This window comes from Polypterus senegalus, chromosome 13 (genome assembly GCF_016835505.1).
Source record: "Polypterus senegalus isolate Bchr_013 chromosome 13, ASM1683550v1, whole genome shotgun sequence".
NCBI classification, from domain to species: domain Eukaryota; kingdom Metazoa; phylum Chordata; class Cladistia; order Polypteriformes; family Polypteridae; genus Polypterus; species Polypterus senegalus.
The window spans coordinates 89,777,798-89,797,427 of record NC_053166.1 but is presented as its reverse complement, the minus strand read 5'-3'; the positions used below and the strand labels follow the sequence as shown (position 1 = coordinate 89,797,427).

The 19,630-nt window shown below is 35.3% G+C and overlaps 1 protein-coding gene across 1 annotated transcript in view; it reads right to left on the bottom strand.

The window, feature by feature from the left end:
* Window positions 1–719: 719 nt before the first annotated feature.
* LOC120543317 (protein KASH5-like) overlaps window positions 720–19,630 on the bottom strand; it is a 55,227-nt gene continuing 36,316 nt past the window's right edge. The window contains exons 9-13 of the mRNA XM_039776353.1: window positions 16,291–16,355; window positions 10,415–10,499; window positions 7,028–7,168; window positions 4,564–4,628; window positions 720–1,100 (exon numbers count right to left, since the gene is read on the bottom strand). Coding sequence (XP_039632287.1) covers window positions 866–1,100; window positions 4,564–4,628; window positions 7,028–7,168; window positions 10,415–10,499; window positions 16,291–16,355 — 591 coding nt within the window. The 3' untranslated portion in view covers window positions 720–865. The remainder of the gene's footprint in view (window positions 1,101–4,563; window positions 4,629–7,027; window positions 7,169–10,414; window positions 10,500–16,290; window positions 16,356–19,630) is intronic.

The window sequence follows — 19,630 nt, the reverse complement described above, 5'->3', positions numbered from 1 at the left end:
AAAATGAAATTTGCCAGTGAAACACAATAACATGAGAATTGTTCTTTATTGCAAATGAATGAAATGCTGGTTGTTTTCAGCAGGAAAAGACTATTTTCAAATGAATTATTAAGGCATGCTCAGCAAATAATTCACCAAGAAACAATCAAATTCTTTATAGAACACAGCTCTGTCTCTCTGGTGTCTTTTATATTATAGACATTTAATAGCATCATTCATTTCAATTTTGGAATTCCAAGCATTCAGACTACATTTGTGACCAGATGATGCCTTTGGAAGATCAAAACTAGAACACATTCTATGGTTTCCACAGGCAAGTCCAGTAAAAACATGTTTTAAAAATAGCTTTTATTAATAATTTTGCTTCCAAAATGTACTATACATTTTACATCAAGAACAGGTTCAGTGGTTAAAGAATATCCTCTTTTTAAGTAAAGCAAGTTAAACACTCTAATGTGCTGCAATATTCATGTGTTCTTTACCTTTAAAATCTAGTTTTCATAGTAAACTGGGTCTAACACCGTGCCACATTTTAATTACAATTTGTTTTTGAAGTCTGGAGTTAAGAAATATATTTTAACAATAGCATTTTAGCAAACGCTTTCCAATTATAGCAGATGAACCTTTGAAAAAGTGTGACCTTTCACTGCAACTTTGAATACATTTGTTAAAAACAAAAACCTGAACAACATAACTTTCACAACAGATATTAAAAATTTTAAAGCAAGCTTTATATCAAAATAACTTGTTTTGTGATATACTGGAACCACATAACACTTTTGGATAACTTCTAGGGAGTCTATGCATGCAAACGGCCAACATCAAGTCTTTAGAAGACTGCAGTGACATTAGGAGGTTATCATCATTAAAAAGGAGGGATGCCCGAGTGCTGCAGTGAGACATGTGGATTTTGGATTCCCACCAATTGGTTCCACAGAAAAGTAACAATAACTGTTGGATTTATTTGAACCAGAATACCAGGATAAATTAAATGATCCAGGTAGGTGCAGGTAATAGTCACTAACATAGCACAGATCCAAGCAATGCAGAAGAGCTTAAGATAGATGAAGTGTTCATAAGATGTTGGCAGGTTTCTTTCCCTATTTTAGAGAAAAAAGTTAGTAAGGAGTTTAACATAACACAAACAATATTTAATCATTTTAATATAATTTCTGTTTTCTTAAGTTTAGATTCAATCTGCATTCCAAAAAGCCATCTATGGACTTTTTTTGTTATATACATATTTAGAACTGCATGATGTTGTATTTAATATCATCATTATCATCTACTAATCTATAAACTTAACATGCCAACAGCAAATTCCGTCCAAATAATAACTACTAAAGTTATTAGTGATTAAGTTCATAAGATTACAAAACACACATTTCTGAACATGTTAGGAAAATCTGCACTTTGATTGCTGTGATTAAAGTATTTTTTCCACAAAAAAAAACATGTTGATGATGTAGTAGTTAGGGCCTGATAATGCAAAGTCTTCAGGATTTATTACTAGAAAATACACAAGGAGTCCGAGACACACAACACACTATTAGAAATGTCGACTGCTTACTGAAAGTTTAATCAGTTTTAATACATTTTAGATATTCTTATTTTTTAAAGGATAGCTTTAGTAATCACAAAAAGAAAATAAATTGAACTCACACCCCTTAGGGTTTTGAGTACAAAGCCTTTTACATTACATTTTTACATTTACTTATTTGGCTGACACCTTTATACAAGACAACTTACAACATTTATGACATAATTACACAGGTCAACAGGCTATTCTCATTAGAAATGATTTTATGTGGGTTTTGTAGTGTTTGTCATGCTGATTTCAAATCTGTGTTTAGTTTTTCTCTAGCACGTCCAGTTTTTGTGATGAAGCCAATTATATATTGCATAATATTTGTTATAATTAGCCTAAGCATATTACAAGATTAAACAACAATTGTCTGTATTTTTATGTTACAGACGGCATTAACTGCGATTTATTTCAGTCGTATCGATCATCCAGACAGTTTCTGTTATATGTGTGATTCATTCACGATGAAAGCACAACGTCTCCCAATTACCGCAGATTTTAAAAAGATACATAAATTGTACTTCTGCTGTCCACCTGGTGACCAGGATAAATCTTGGACCCACATGTCATCTGTATCAGTTGTACAACAGACTGAGAAACTGACTAAATCGTCAAAAGGCAGTGATACCATCTTCAATCCCAATGGTGTGGAGGGAACCACACCATCTCAACGATTCCTAGTTTTGCTGCGTGAACACATGCGGATTCACAGCTAAAACTAAGCAAAAAATTGTATATCCCAGTCTGTATTCTTCAATCAGTCCTCTCCATATTAAGCTAGGATTGATGAAGAACCTTGTAAGAACTATGGGTAAAGCAAACTCACTGGGTTTTCAGTACCATGTTGAGAAGTTTTCAAAAATAAGCATTGCAAAAACGAAGGAAGGGATAGTATAGGTTCATACATCCAAGTCCGTTTCACAGGATGATGGTTTTAAACAATCCCTCTCAGCAGCTGATCTAGAAGCTTGGGAGGCATTCAAGTGGCACTGTAAAAACTTCCTGGGTAGCCATAAGGAAGGAGTTCAGAATCTGCTTGATTCATACCAGAAACTGAAATGTCGTACGTCATTGAAAATACAATTCTTGAACTCACATCTAGAGTCCTTTCCAGAAAATGTTGGTATGGTGAGTGATGAGCAAGGAGAACATTTTTACCAGGACATTCAATTCATGGAGCATCACTACCAAGGTTTCTGGAATGAGAGTATGATGGCCGACTACTGCTGGATGCTATACACCGAGAATGCAAACACAATGTACACAAGAAAATCCTACTCTAAGTGTTTTTGAAGAAACAGTGGTAGGTAGCTGAGTGACACGGTTCAGTATATCTAAGCCACAGTGTGTATCTATTTGAATTAGCACTAAAGATATTGAAACATTTACTTCATTGGTGCTTACATTTTAGTAAAAACTACATACAAGTACACTGTAAGCTAAAATTACTCATAACTCAAAAAGTTGACATGACTGGAAAAGACTGAAAGCAGATCTGAAATCATCTTGAAAAACTGATATAGAAAATTGTGTTGTGGTCTCTGATGATTTCCAAAAAAACCTTTATTAACTTGTGTTCCATTTCTTTTGGTTTTCCAGTTGGAACACAGGCAGGTCAAGTGACTTGCTCATGGTCACACAAAGTCCAAAGCCTTTACCACTACATTACACTTCCTGTATACTGCACACATGATATATACTAAGGATAAAAATAATGACTGAACAATTTATGGTGACATTGTAAGTATTGTTTTCACTTAATACCCAAGTTTTAAACACTAAAAAACAGCTTTGTTAAAATTTTAACAGGAAAGATGATCAATAAAACAAAGAATGATTTAATCTTTAAACTCAGTTGGAATTGCAAGTCTCAGGCAAAAGCAGACAATTTTACCTTATTTTCTTGCCCAAAAAATGAAATTGAAATGTTATTCTACTTTAGAGATGTTAAATGGCACCTGCCATTCAGAGTAAAAGCCATTTAACTGGAATGATGTACTACTGTATACCAAAGTACTTGGTTATAAGCACAGACAATAATAAATACAACAACTGTCCTACATAGCAATAAACATTTTTTGACTCTGGCACTACACTACATTCATTTCACTCATGTAGGTAAATAGATGTAAATGTTCTAACACTGCCATCAAAGACAAATTAGCTATGTTAAGAATTTTGAGACAATAGGGAGGTACTAATTATGAAATAAAAGCAATTCCCTTTTCAAAGGCATGCAGAAACAACAATGACAAAGTATTTTGAATGAATTATTTAAGAAAAGTTAATTTTTTAAATAAAGACACTGCAATAAGGTATAAATAGACCATAATCTGTGTACTGACTGGTTAAGTAGAATAACCAGGTGTGTATACACGAACTGCTGTGCTACATCTTTAATTGTCATAATCACTGCACTAGCTGACTACATCAAGCTCACTGGAATAATAATTCAGTTAAATTAAACATGCACCCAAATCTGCAATAACTGCAGAGAACTTCAGCAGACTCTGACCTGGAGTTTTTCATATTTATTTTATTTTGCTCCCTTTCTAGTTGAGTTGAATCACCTTGCTCAATTCAGAGGAATTAAAGTACCATACCCTAAGTTTTTACCTACCTTCTGGTAATAAGGTGATTGTGCAGACATGTGCACATTGCAATTGACTTTATGTTTGCAATATTCTCAACTACATGTCAATCAAATTACATGGTAAACACTTCTTTGAGAAATCTGATGTTACACTCTTATCCAGCATTGTCTTAAACACAGATTTATACCCATATCAATGATTGTCACATAAAAAAGAAACTTTGTCATTGTATATGAAAATACAATTGGTAAGTAATTGCCATAAGCACAAGCTTACTTGCTGTAGCATAATGTTAGAATGCTGAAACATAATTTTACATCACTCTAAATTAAATAATTTTTTTGATCAAAACTCTGAGGTCTTTTCAAACAATATTTTACCTACTTGTTCGAAATGCAGTTTGGCAAATTGTATCCAGTTGGTTCTTCTTTGGAGTAAAAATTAATAACCTGCAGGGCATATTCCAGTATCAGTTATAATTGTGTTTAACTTATAGGAATTATTACAGTGAAAATTGTGAAAAAAGATCAAAAACTATTTACTTTCATGTCTCACATAACATATTATCAACATCATCATCACTTTAACTGCCATTTTCACAGTTTTCCCAGATTAGTTGGTTGACCATTAATCTTTTTTCTCCACTGAACATGATTTTTGCCATCCTTTGGGATGAAACTCAGTCTTTAAATATCATTTGACACCACCTCCAACCACGTTTTAGCCTCCCTCTTGACTTCATTACCTCCACTGAATAATCACCTGCCTTTCGCTACACATGCCCAAACCATGTTAAGTCTATTTCTCCTCAGCAATATCCACAACTACAGTAACTCCACAATAGGTTTTTTTCTTAACTCAGCAACTACCTTCTTCTCTCCCCATGACATTCCACACATCTATCTATCATTCTCATCTCTATTTCCAGGTCTACCTCATGTTCTGCTTTCATGGTCCATGCCTAATTACAATTTCTGTGCTCAAGAATTTTCAAATGGCTTTTTTTTTCCCCAAATCAATTTAGTTATGCCCCCTTCCACCATAACGTTTAGCTTGCATTTGATAATGTAGTTAACTGTGGGACAAAACTGCTTCCAGTTCTGAATGATGCATCTTCTCTTCACGTTATGATTTCATTCTGAGTAAAAATTTGAGTTATGTGTGTTGTTTTATTAAAATATTTAACAATGTATATGTTTTTTTCTGTTTTTATGTGTGAACGGGGATTGCGGATTGAGTATTGGGGGCATGTCCAGTGCAGAGTGACTACCAACCTTTCCCCTCTCACTTTGAGACAGCACTGCCTCTGCCTCTGCTGCACATGACACACTGAAAACACCCACCTATTTCATGTATTGCCTTGGTCTTTCCTGCTTTTACCTTAAAGCCTTTCGCTTCCAAACTAGCTTTCCATTTCAGTATCTTCTCTCTCAATTCCCTTTCACAAAAGTTAATAATCAATTAATATGAGATCACTAGCATACAAAATAGCTTGCCATACATGGTGATCTTTTAAACACTACCTTAACACACACAAATGATTATTAAAGAAGTACCCTAATCTGTTAAAATTACTTTCTTAACTATAGTGACAAAGATTATTCCATACACAGCTTGACCCTAAACGATAAAAAAATAGCTTTCATGCCACTGGCTGTATACACAGTAAACAAAGTTAATTTTATACTATTGTCATTTTACTGAGTAGATATAAAATGTCCATACTCAGGTGAAAATCCTTAATTAGTAATTTTTCTAATATTCTAATAACAAATAACCAATTAATAAAACTTTGCCAATCAGGAATAAAATATGCTGTGTGGCATATGGCCGGTCGTTTATCCCGGCCCATACCCCCAGGCCGCCAGATGGAGCCCTCCCTGCAGCATGGAGGTGCCCCGAAGACCAGCAGGGAATCCTGGAAAATGGTTTTTATCCAAAGCCCTGTTGGATACCATGGGGGCCGCAAGAGGACACTGCAGGGAGGAACAAAGACTATTGGCCCTATGCCCTGGAAGTACATCCAAGTCACATGGACAAGGGGAATGAGGTGCTTCCGGTGAAGAAAATGACTTTTGATCTGACCCGGAAGTGATAGGAGACCACATGGACTGGGGATTGGAACACTTTCGGGTCAGGGATAATAAAAGGATTGTGGGAGCTCCCAGGCGGCGAGTTGAGCTGGGTGGAAGGGTGGCAACGCGTCTGGGAGTGGAGGATTGTTTATTAGTGATTTGTATTGTGATATAATGAGTATTGTGGAGAGGAGGGTGCTTTGTGCACTGTGCAATTTGAATAAAGTCTACTTTTGGTTTTTATCTGGTATCTGGCATATTGGACAAGGGTTCAAGGGAGCGACAGCGCCCCCTATCTGTCACAGCTGATATTTCTAATGGAGTGCAATCTGCCTAAAATTAAGAAATCAGGAAAATGAATGTATATACAAAGTCTTCTAAAATGCAAATATGGTCTGGAGTAAAGGTCTTAAAAAGGAAATCCTTCAAAAGTTCTGCAACAGAATATGTAGCAGCAATTCTCCTATGTCCATACTGTATACACATTAATGTATTTAACATGCCATACACCACTTACAAGCAGCAATCCTGCACCTTGCTCACTTCTCCGTTTTTTATATTAATACATAAAAATTAAACATTGATAGCTGAATTAAATTTAAGAAGATTAGGACAAACAATATTGCTCGGGTTTTTTTAAGTAATAACTTCTGATTCATGCTTTTTAATCTATGAGTATGGTGCATTCTATATGAAAAAGAAAAAAAAGAATAATTGATCTGATGCATTTCACATTTTTCAGAAAGTGTCCATTCATACAAAAATTGTTTTACCTTTGTGTCTGCTACACAATCCTCCAATTCTTTCTCAAAGTCACATAATGAATGATCTGTTTGTTGATCATTATCATTTTCTTTTTGCTTCTCCTTCTCCTCTTCCTCAATGCCTCTTATAGTTTGACCATCTTGTTCTGCCTGCACACAGTATGCATACACACAAAACAAGATTATCTATTATCAAAAGTCCAGAATCTTTACAATTCCCATTTTAGTCATGTCACTTAACATGTCAAATCATTAATCAGTTATACTTATATTGGTCATTAAAACTGGAGGCTGGTAATTATTTCATAATATAATCCATCAAATCTTAAAGGTGTACCCCACCCAAAAATCATATTTTTTTTACATATTACTTACCCAATGTAAGTTGTAGTGACGGCTGACAAAAATTTTTAATCTCAAGTTTTCATGGAATATGAAGATAATACGTTTTCTGATAGAATGTGCACATATACACAACAAACCTGAACCACTGCAAACAACACACAAATGTCCATGAAAAAAAAATCTCACATTGCTTGTGTCACATAGTTCAATCATCTACTCATTTTTTGCTGAAATATTGTTTAAAAAATCCTTCTGGAAAACCACAGCAATGCATGCAAAGGAAATGTGTTCACTCACGAGCGAGTTTTTGAATTGAAGACAAGACTTTTGACCAATGAAGGAGCAGAAGAGGCAGGTTGATTAATATATAACAATCAAAACAATAAATAAAAATTTAAATTTACTGGTAACTCTATATTAGTTTTGGGTGATTTAGCTAGCATGTGTTAATAGCAATGAATGATGTCCCATGCAAGATCAATTCATGCCTTGGACCCAATACAGTCAGATAATGCTCTGGCTATAGTAGATTGTAAAACTAGATTACAGTAAGTGAAAACTGAGTATGATCTAGGGCTGCCAGAAATATTAAATGTAATCAACTAAAAATTTCAGTTGAATTGTACTTTCTTAATCTACTAGCTATCCCTGACTCTCCACCACATTGTGTGCTGGCATGCTACAACTCTATTGTTTTTGAGTTGGCTAATCATGGTGGCAGATGTACCATATTCAGTGGAAGAATGTTTCCCCAAACACTGGGAAAAATTATCTTCTGTGTGGTAGTATTTCACCTGAATATCAGAGAAAGTGGTTGTTAGATAATTTTGTGGTGTTCTACAACAGCACTAGCTGAATGCATGGACACCTAAAGAAGAAACATGATAGATACACCATATAACTCAGAGCTCTTTGACAATAGTTCTTTTAATGTTGTGAAGCCAGTTAACTTGAAAAATTCATGTTAGTGACTAGCATCAGGGCAAAAGGTAGACCCACAGAATTTTTTCAGACATAGTAGATAAAATTGTCTGCTAAAATAGGCTTATCAGTTGCCACTATTATTACTCACAAGTGCACTGAAGTAAAATAACAACTCAGTACATAGGTTAGGCAAATACAATAGGCTAGTCTATGAAATACACTTGCTAGCTTTATTTTGGGCAGAGTTGTATTTTCATCATTGCTCATAGATTTATGTAAGGGCTGACAACTTGTCTATATTTAACTTTCATCTCATAAATCCTAAAGAAAACTATTCATCAGAGGCTGTCAAAATTGAACAGAACCAACACCCTATATAAACATAGATCAGCTTTATACAGTTTGTATAGTAATTTTGGGGTATTTTACAGTCATTAAATTGTAATTAAATCACATTCAATAAGCGATCAGGCCGACTCGGTATGATGATTTTTTTTTAATCCAGCACATTTGATCCAAACTGAAAGTTTTTTCGAGCAGCAACATTAAGATTGCAAATGCGCAAACCATACAGCTCCGCAAAATCCTTGTTTTCAGGTTAAAATGGCATGAATATAAGCACATTTCAACTAAAATTGTTCTGGGCTCATTGCACTTTTTCTGCTAAATTGTACTGGACAGGCTGATGAACACCCAGCAGCTTTTAAGTCGCCAGAAAGGAGTGTTCCAGAAGAGCTAAATGCACGTTATCCTATATGCCGCTTACAAAGTGCTGTGAGGTGTAAAGGTTTTAGCCCATTTTTTTCTTCACTTCCTATGTCTGAAACAATATTTTTTTAGCAGTGGATTTTCTGAGTGAATTCACTTCCATATAGAACAGAACCATTTGCACAGGATTTTTGATGGTTTGGTAATACGCACATACTGTAGGTAGCAACCTACAAATTAAGACATCTAGTAGGTTGCTTTTGAAAATGTGAAAAATTGCAGCCTAACGTAATAATGAATTTTAGTTATATACTGTAGAAATTTTTCCATACTCAAAGTGCTCAACATCAAGAATTTAAAATTAAAGACTGGATTTACACACGTATTGTCAGTCCTGCACGTCACTGTTTTAATAAAGTATCACATATTCTTTACAAGCATAATGTATAGCCACTTTATACCAAATATGCCTAGCATCTATATTCATGATACCTATGAATAACATCTATTTCAATATAAGTTGGATTTTTTTTCAAATACATGTAAAAGTCAGAGTAAATCCATTTTAACACTGAATCAAAGAAAAAAAAGCCCGATTATCTGGTCTTGTTTCAAGTTCGACTGCTGACAATAAGATATGTTAAGTCCACGGTTAATCAAATATATCATTTTTTACTTTTAGGCTTTTTTGACTTAAAATATTTTATTAATAACAGTGTTGTCTTATTTGTCTTCTTGTTGAAGTTATTTTGGTTTTGTTTTGCCATATCCTGATTCTTTCAAATTCTACTGCATATATCAAATTATTCAATAAATATTCAAATACAGCACACAATCATAAGCCTCTGAGTTATCTGGGCAACATTAGTAGTTAGATTAACTGATAAAATACTGTAGTTAATGGATTTGTTTACAAAATATAATTTATGGCATCTCTAGATGGCTGACATCTGTGATTCTGCATTGCATGTTTTATAACATTTCAAAAAGTCTGATAACAGTATAACTTAACAAGCTACAATACATGTATTTTAAGCAAATTATAGAAAACAGCACCAACATTAGACAGAAAACATTGTAAAGATTAGTGAAAACTATGTAGCTAAGTTCAAAATCAAACTGTTCAAGTTTAAGATCACTATGCCAGTATTTATTTGTTTACTATAAGAGTGTAGACAAAGTTTTCGAGGTTGTCGATTTTTCATATTGAAATTTAAATATGAATTCAAATTTACAAAGACAATGTATTCTTTAATCTTGGACTGCAACATGTTTTTATTTTTTTAAGTAAACTGATCAGTCTGTTCTGGCAAACACCGGAAGTGTCTCTTTCCTGAACAATGCACAATGTAAAACGTTCTAGGACACTCATAAAAACAGCTAAAATCAAGAATAGAAAACCTTATGATAATGGCATACCTCTTTGATTTCCACTTGCAATGAACTTCCAGTTACCTCAGAGAACTCTGACCCCAATGCCAGGGGAATTTCCTGCAGACTATAGCTAATCAGAAAAAAAAAATATGTGTCTGTTGATCACAAATTCAAAAATACAAGCTGTTGGAATTCATACTACAAAGATGTCAACCTTTCTCTTTTAACTCCCCTGTAATGCACTATAGATTATGTGGGCACAACTAGTATTCATCTCCCCATCTACTGGACTTTTTTATGCAATATTGTTTTAGAGCAACTATTAAATTGATGTAACATAATTGGTTGTACCGATTCCTCCTGTGCCACTAAGCTGTTTAAAATAATTCTAAACAAATACTGTTGTTTTGTCAATTTCTAACTTCTGTAACCTCAAGAACTGCTTCATTTATCCACCACCAATGCCATATTACAAGGTTTTCTTTATGAGGCCATCCAGGCTGACAAACTTTCTAACAAATCTGGGCTTTATGGTAGCAAAATAAAAGTAATTTTAAATCAATTATTTCAGAATTTCTCACTGAAAGAACAGACCTTAATTAAACCAAGAAAATATTTCAAAAGATAAGAAATTTGATAAACACTAGTCGTTTTGACAAAAGGAGTCTAGATGCAGATCAGCTAGTACAGATTTACCCTAAAATATATATAGTTGTAATTTATAGCAAAAGTGCCTGTATCGAAAGTTTGGTTTAGTGTGAATACTTAAAGGATTTATCATTTTGTAAATTTTACTCCTAATTATTTAGAAGAGCCCCTATAATTTTATTTAGTTTGATACTGTAAAGTTTTTGCGTTGTCCATCATGAGAAATTCTGATTAAACATTATAAAATGTGACAATGTAAATGGAAGATTAATAACTTAAATTGCCACTGTATGCCTAGTCTCTTTACTAATTTCTAATAATGACAATTTTAAACAAGGCATGTACACTACTCACACCACCACTTTATGACCAGGAGTATGTGTGTGTGTGTGTGTGGAGGGGGTTGGGTGTCACAGTAAAATATTGATGATAATTGACAGATGCTGAAGACTTTCTGATTCTCTAATTCAAAAACTTTACCCAAGCAAATATATTAATTTATTTTGCTTTGTATTATTATCAGATGTCTCATGAATTGTGGTCAATGGGTTAACAATTATTTAACTTTGGCTAATTCTTCACAACTAAAATAGGAATATCCCAAGAGCTTCCCAAAGGCTACCTTATGTTAGGCATTGGCTAGGTTCTAAAGTGACACTTAAAAACACCACCAACTGAAGGACTTTGCATATTGTAAAGGTTGAGGCAAACTAAGTTTGACCCATTTAATAACACTTCTTATACATAATACAATTCCTTAAAAATAATAGCTGTGTTTCCTTCCAAATTAAAAAATATATAGATTTTTTATCTCACACATCTTTGTCAAAGAATGCATATATATATATATATATATATATATATATATATATATATATATATATATATATATATATATATATATATATTTTGTATATGAGCACAGTCAAAAATAAAAATAAAAGGATATCTAGAATTGTTTACTAGGCCTGGGTAAAAATATCGATTTTCTGATTAATCATTATTTTTCATTTAAATGATTTAATATCGATTATTATAGTCTCAAGGTCAATCTCATGAATCCTTATCCTGCTCTTACCTGGACAGGAGGCCCCGAGGGAACATAAAGGCACCCCTGGTTGGATTTAACACCTTCACTCACCATGAAAAGGGACAAGGAAGGACTGTCCCTGGAGAATGTTCATTCCCCCCACAAGTGAGCAATTGAAGATATGTGTAACATGTAGATTTATAGAAACACACAAGTCTTCCCACTTTATCTTTAATTTTGACTAATTCAAGATCATTTTAAATGTTCAATAGGGAAATAAATTTGGCTAACAGCTTAGATGAAGGGTGTCTACATGACGATTCATAGTACACGAATAGGTTATTGATTAACATTTATTATTTAAGAAGCAATATTTGATTATTTTATAATAAAATTATTTACAAGATGACGTAGAAGTTTTATAAAGTAGATGACATTAGTTTGTATTAAAATAAGAAGCCCCCCTTAATATGTGCGGACTCTGAAGTGACAATTATTTTGAATGAGCGCAGAGGGAGGTCAGAGGAATGGTGAGGGTTCAGGGAGTAAAATTGGTGAAAGTGGATGAGTTTAAATACTTGGAATCAACAATTCAGAGTAACAGGGACTGTGGAAGAGAAGTGAAAAAGAGAGAGCAGGCAGGGTGGAATCGGTGCAGAAGAGTGTCAGGAGTGGTTTGTGACAAGACGGGTATCAGCAAGAGTGGAAGGGAAGATCTATAGGGCAGTAGTGAAACCAGCTATGTTATATGGGTTGGAAACGGTGGCACTGACCAAAAAACAGGAGACAGAGGTGGAGGTGGCAGAGTTAAAGATGCTAAGATTTGCATTGGGTGTGACAAGGATGGACAGGATTAGAAATGAGTACATTAGAGGGTCAGCTCAAGTTGGATGGTTGGGAGACAAAGTCAGAGAGTCGAGATTGCATTGGTTTGGACATGTGCAGAGGAGAGATGCTGGATACAGTGCATCCAGAAAGCATTCATAGTGCATCATTTTTTCCACATTTTGTTAGGTTACAGCCTAATTCCAAAATGGATTAAATTCATTTTTTCCTCAGAATTCCACACACAACACCCCATAATGACAACGTGAAAAAAGTTTACTTGAGATTTTTGCAAATTTATTAAAAATAAAAAAATTGAGAGAGCACAAGTACATAAGTATTCACAGCCTTTGCAATGAAGCTCAAAATTGAGCTCTGGTGCATCCTGTTTCCCCTGATCATCCTTTAGATGTTTCTGCAGCTTAATTAGAGTCCACCTGTGGTAAATTCAGTTGATTGGACATGATTTGGAAAAGCACACACCTGTCTATATAAGGTCCCAAAGTTGACAGTTCATGTCAGAGCACAAACGAAGCATGAAGTCAAAGGAATTGTCTGTAGACCTCCAAGACAGAATTGTCTCGAGGCACAAATCTGGGGAAGGTTACAGAAAAAATTCTGCTGTTTTGAAGGTCCCAATGAGCACAGTGGCCTCCATCATCCGTAAGTGGAAGAAGTTCGAAACCACCAGGACTCTTCCTAGAGCTGGCCGGCAATCTAAACTGAGCAATCAGGGGAGAAGGGCCTTAGTCAGGGAGGTGACCAAGAACCCGATGGTCACTCTGCCAGAGCTCCAGAGGTCCACTGTGGAGAGAGGAGAACCTTCCAGAAGAACAACCTTCTCTGCAGCAATCCACCAATCAGGCCTGTATGGTAGAGTGGCGAGACGGAAGCCACTCCTTAGCAAAAGGCACATGGCAGCCCGCCTGGAATTTGCCAATAGGCACCTGAAGGACTCTCAGACCATGAGAAACAAAATTCTCTGATCTGATGAGACCAAGATTGAACTCTTTGGTGTGAATGCCAGGCGTCACGTTTGGAGGAAACCAGGCACTGCTCATCACCAGGCCAATACCATCCATACAGTGAAGCATGGTGGTGGCAGCATCACACTATGGAGATGTTTTTCAGCAGCAGGAACTGGGAGACTAGTCAAGATAAAGGGAAAGATGACTGCAGCAATGTACAGAGACATCCTGGATGAAAACCTGATTTCTCAGTTTTTTTATTTTTAATAAATTTGCAAAAACGTCAAGTAAACTTTTTTCACGTTGTCATTATGGGGTTTTGTGTGTAGAATTCTGAGGAATAAAATGAATTTAATCCATTTTGGAATTAGGCTGTAACATAACAAAATGTGGAAAAAGTGATGCGCTGTGAATACTTTCTGGATGCACTGTATATTGGGAAAAGGATGTTATTAATAGAGCTGCCAGGTAATAGGACAAGAGGAAGGCCTAAGAGAAGGTTTATGGATGTGGTGAGAGAGGACATGCAGGTGATGGGTGTAACAGAGCAAGATGCAGAATACAGGACAATATAGAAGACGATGATCTACTGTGGCAATCCCTAACAGGAGCTGCTGAAAGAAGAAGAAGAGAAGATATTTTGCTCCACATCTTCCAAATACTGATGTTAACTCTTCTTTACTAATCAAGTATTTCTTCTTAAATGTCATTCAGTGCATATGCATATGTTGTGAAGTCACTTTGCAGACACCCTTCAAATAAAGCGTTACTGTACAAACCTGGTCAGTGAAACCAAATGTGCTAAATTGGCACCAATGCACACATAGTAGTGGTCAGTGGAGAGTGTGGCTATAAAAGTCTGTCAGAGTTTTCAAAGACGCAGAAGCCCTGTTGGGACAGATGCAATGCTGAATCTACGCCAAAAGAAATGCCTAAAGAGCTCCAGAAAAAGGGTATGCAATCATTAAAGACCTCACTGAAGAACTGTAAAACAACTGTATTGTAGCAGTGCTACCGCGGCAAGAACTCCAGGGGATTACCCTCATTGGATGACGGAAGTGGGAGCAGGGGCTGCTGGGGATGAGAAAGGACAGCGGGAAATTTGAAAAGGGGGCCCAGCAGAGCAATGGGAGATCTGTGTTTTTGTGTAACCTGTCTGACATGTCTATTGAAAAGTCAATCATGCCTTGGATCGTTTCCCATTAGGATGAATGGACTGTCTCGTGCCTGCCTGTCGTGTGTACTGTATTGTGGTGCATTAAGGGTTAAGAGGAACAAAAGGGAAAACACAAAAACACTCAGCTGAAGATGCATCACAGTCAGTCAGCAGCAAGGAGAAATGAATAACGCTGCAGCGGTCTGGTGCTACTAAGATTCACACCGTCGAGAAGACGGCAATTTATTTATTTTTATGGTGGAGATTCCAGGGACGAACCCAGCCTTGACCCGACCCACACGCACTCACAAACAGAGACAAAAACAAAGCAATCTAGTAATCAAACAGCAAATAAAGAATGTAATGAAAACAAATGAAATAAATGAAAACAATGATACCACCCCTGATCCCCTTACAGCGATTACACATTAAATACAACAACGCACCAACAAAACACACACAGTAAATCATGAAAAACAGCAACAGATGAAATGTAATGATGAAAATAGATAGTCCAGAGATCTGTACGTTGAATGGGAATGTAAAGATAGTCCTACCGCTAGTTCCTGAATTGGTGAAGACAGGTTCAGAAGCACTACTCCCTTTGCAGGATGGCCATGAATCCACTTACAATCCTCACGTACACAGGCAGATGGCAGACAATGCAGATGCCAAACACGAAACGATCCAGGACAAAACGAATAAGTACAGGTGCAGTGGTAAACATAAACCAAAAATTATACTCCTAGGATAGCCTACTGAAACTATATTAATGATATCTCTACAATTGCTAACTAAGGCTAGTGTAGGAAAGATACAGAAAAAGCCAACAGTTTATTCTGAGGCACAAGGAGGTGACTTAAACAGCTAATTTCTAATTGTTTTAGGCGTCACACGACTTTATTTGGGTACATTTTCTAAGAAGTATTCAGTGATGTCCATATGAAATACAAAACGTATCACATCAGCTAAATCCACACTAAAAATCAAAAGCTACTGTTCAGTCAGATGCCTCTGTTATAGCATAATCAGTCATGCAAAGTATGTAAAATATGACTACCATTCTTATTATTATTAATTCACAGAACTTTACAATTGTATTTATTATAAATTGTTTTGGGTTTAATTTTTAAATGTGTGTACATTACACAATAACATTTCAGGGCCCAAGCTGAAGCTGAAGATATTTCTCCATCTATTGCCGTATTTATCTGACTCCATATTATGTAGAAATACTGATATGCCACATTTGTTTGCTATTCAATATTGCTTTTAGCATATGGTATATACTCACAGTGTTAACACAGAAGTACAATAGGATAACTGGCTATGTAGATGTTCAGCTTCACACTTTAGTTCCTTCAAGGAAAAAAAAACAAGCAGGCATTACATTTTGTATTATAAATGAGACTACAACTTCTGAAGATGTTATGTCCTCGGTCATCACAGAAACTGAAACTATTTCTTAATATGTTCAGAAAAAAGTTGTAAAGAAAAGTTCTTATATTTCAATACAGCAAAATGATTAAACCTTCAATAATGTATTTTTTCTTAGGTCTAACACAAAATATGCAAACATTCAGCTAAATACATACTGTAAATATGTAAAGCTGAGTTTCTCATATATTTGGATTTGTAGTCTTGAAGGAAGAATATATTAGTTAGCAAAAAACCAGTAGGCACAAAATGTACTAGCATTACTTCAACAAATAAACATTTTTCACCGCGATGTGTGCCAACCTAAAGGAAAACGTATCTTAAACCAAATCTAATGAAGAAGAAAAATGCAACTGTATAAAGTAATGGGCTAAATTTTACTTGATCTGTACTGTTTAGTTAACCGTCACCTGTAGTACATCCAGCTAGAAAAAATTTAAAAAGTGGCAAATAAAAACAAGTTACTCCTATTTGCATCAGTCTACATGATTGTAACAATTGTAGTGTAATGCCTGTTATGGCAGTTACGGTAATTTCAAATGAAACATGTACAATAACAGTACAGGTAGTCATCAACTTACAACCACGTTTGGTTCCGACAGACTGTTCAAGAGTCAATCTGGATGTAAGATGGACCAGTATTTGTATTCAAACTTGACCACATGTATAGTACTGTATAATAGGTCATATTGTTTGTTTTATATCCTTTTTATCATCATTATTAGAACATTGTGTCGATTTTCTATGATTTTTTTGTAAATTGCTTTTTTTACTTTATTATTTAGTAAACATTTTCAATAATATGTAAGTTTATAAGAAATTATTTTTAAAAAGTATTTGATGGCGAGAGCATGATTATTAAATTAAATGTGTCACATTGTGTAAAACCATATGTTATTGCGGCAACACCACAAACCTGGTAAAACAAATAGAAGTCAGTCAAGTTGCTAAACACATGGAGTTACAACAGAGGCAATCAGAAGAGAGAACAGACACTCAGACTAAAAAGTCTGGCACGGTTGGCAAAGAGATTTCCAGAAAGGCAGGCAGTGTGCAAGTAATGGTAGTACCATAAACCGATGTAGGGTTGTTGCAAGTATTGAACAGGAAAAAAATCAATGTTTTTAGTGGGGAGTATATTACATTGATGAATGCACATATTTAGTACACATTTTCAAACTTTCTATATTTATTATGTCCATTTTGTAAAAAAAAAAAACTAATTATTACTTGATATTAGCTTTACACAGGTAACATTATTATGCTTGTCTTCCCCCCCTCACCTGTAGGTGTGGCTAGTGATAATGGCATCTTGTAAAATAAGTTTATCAGCTGTCCACAAGTTGCACACTATTGACAGTGATGCGAGTTGTGATGTTGAGGAGCCTCTCATCAGCAGTGATGATGAGGTGAATCTGTCTTCAGGCAGTGCAATTGAAACGGACAGTGAAACTGAAAGTGATTCTGATGAATATAAATGTGCCACTTGCTTGGTATTTACATTGCACTTTTAGTGTTTTGCATGATTCACAGCAGAAAATAAAAATGTCATTTTTTAGCAAAAAAATGCAATGCTTTTTACATGTTTTTTGAAAAAAAATATAACCCTAATGGTTGTTGTTCCACACATTGTTTGCAAGAACTGAACATGTTTAATAACTTCAGCTAATAAACAACCAAAGTCGTCTGACCTTTGGCACTATATACAATTGTCTACTAATACAACATCTTTAATATGTGATTTTTTGATGTCCACATATACTATAAGTTTTCATAGAAGAGTAACCATTTTTGTAAAATGACACTCTGGCTGCATCGGTATTGGTATCAGTTTCAGCAATACTGGCCTCAGCATCACTCGGTATTGGGTGCAAAAGAAAATCAACAGTATCGCCTATCACTACTTCACAAATACTTTCTTTGGCTGTGTTATGTTATGTCATCAATGTGAGCCTCTCCTAGTGTTCCTTGATTTAACCATGAGAGGAGGAATTGTATCGGCAGAGTTTCAGCACCCATATGTTTTCTGTTTTAACATTTCAGCCTGTTAATAATAAACATTAACAGCTAAAGGAGTTTGGTGTGGTTTCATTACTCCTTCATGGCATTTCATACGAAGTGGCACATCAAAGAAGAAGCTCCGGAGGTTAACCGGATTCAAAGCCAGTCCACAGCAATGCAGTGTGCAGTATACACTGGTTGCAATGGGATAACTTAAAGTCACATGTGATCGCATTTGCTTTCTTTCCTCCCTCATACTGCTTAATCACCTTCACTTTTCTTTCCTCTATTTGTAAGACAGAAGACTTGACTATTGAATATAGTCTACACCATTGCAGGTAATAAACTGAGATTGAGATGAATGAGTCATGGCAAACAGAGCTGGCGTGGCGAAGACTGTCATTTGCCTGCCATACATAGTAGCTGATGCATTGGTTGTAAGGTCATAATGTCAATGCATAAGTCAACAACTACCTGTAAAAGTAAAAATTGTTAAGTTCTCCTGAACTTTCATATTTAACTATTTTGCAATTTAAGTCAACTTTCATCAACATAATAAATCATCACATTGAAAATAATTCTAGTATTTAAAATACAAACTGAAAATAATGGACTCAACATATGCTTAACTCCAGTTAATATTTGGTAACGTGAACTTTAAAAGAATTTCCAAGCAGTTTTCAAGAGCAAAAGACCTAAAAAGTTTTTTAATCAAAGGACAGAGCAGTGGGTGGGCATCAAAGGTTCAGCTCTCCAATGGTTTAGGTCCTATCTCTCAGATAGAAGTTTTCTGTCAGCATTGACGACTTTACTTCCACCTCTAATGCCCTCCCTGGGGGGTACCACAGGGCTCCATCCTGGGACCTCTTCTGTTCACCTGGTACTTGCTGCGCTATTTTCCGGAAACACAGTATTTCCTTTCATCTTTATGCAGACGACTATCAGGTTTATTTCCCTCTGAAGCACAAATGTCCATGTTCTGTCCAGCCCCTGCTTGATTGCCTTATTGACATAAGGAATTGGATGGCATTAAATTTTCTAAATTTTAATGAGAACAAGACAGAGTCTTTTTTATAAACACACTTTGACTACCTGGCTTTTAACCCAGTATGATATGTTGGCTATCTGTATAATTTTTGTTATGAATCTCTTCAGCTCTTATGTGTTTCTGTATCTTTTACCCTTTGGTTATTGTA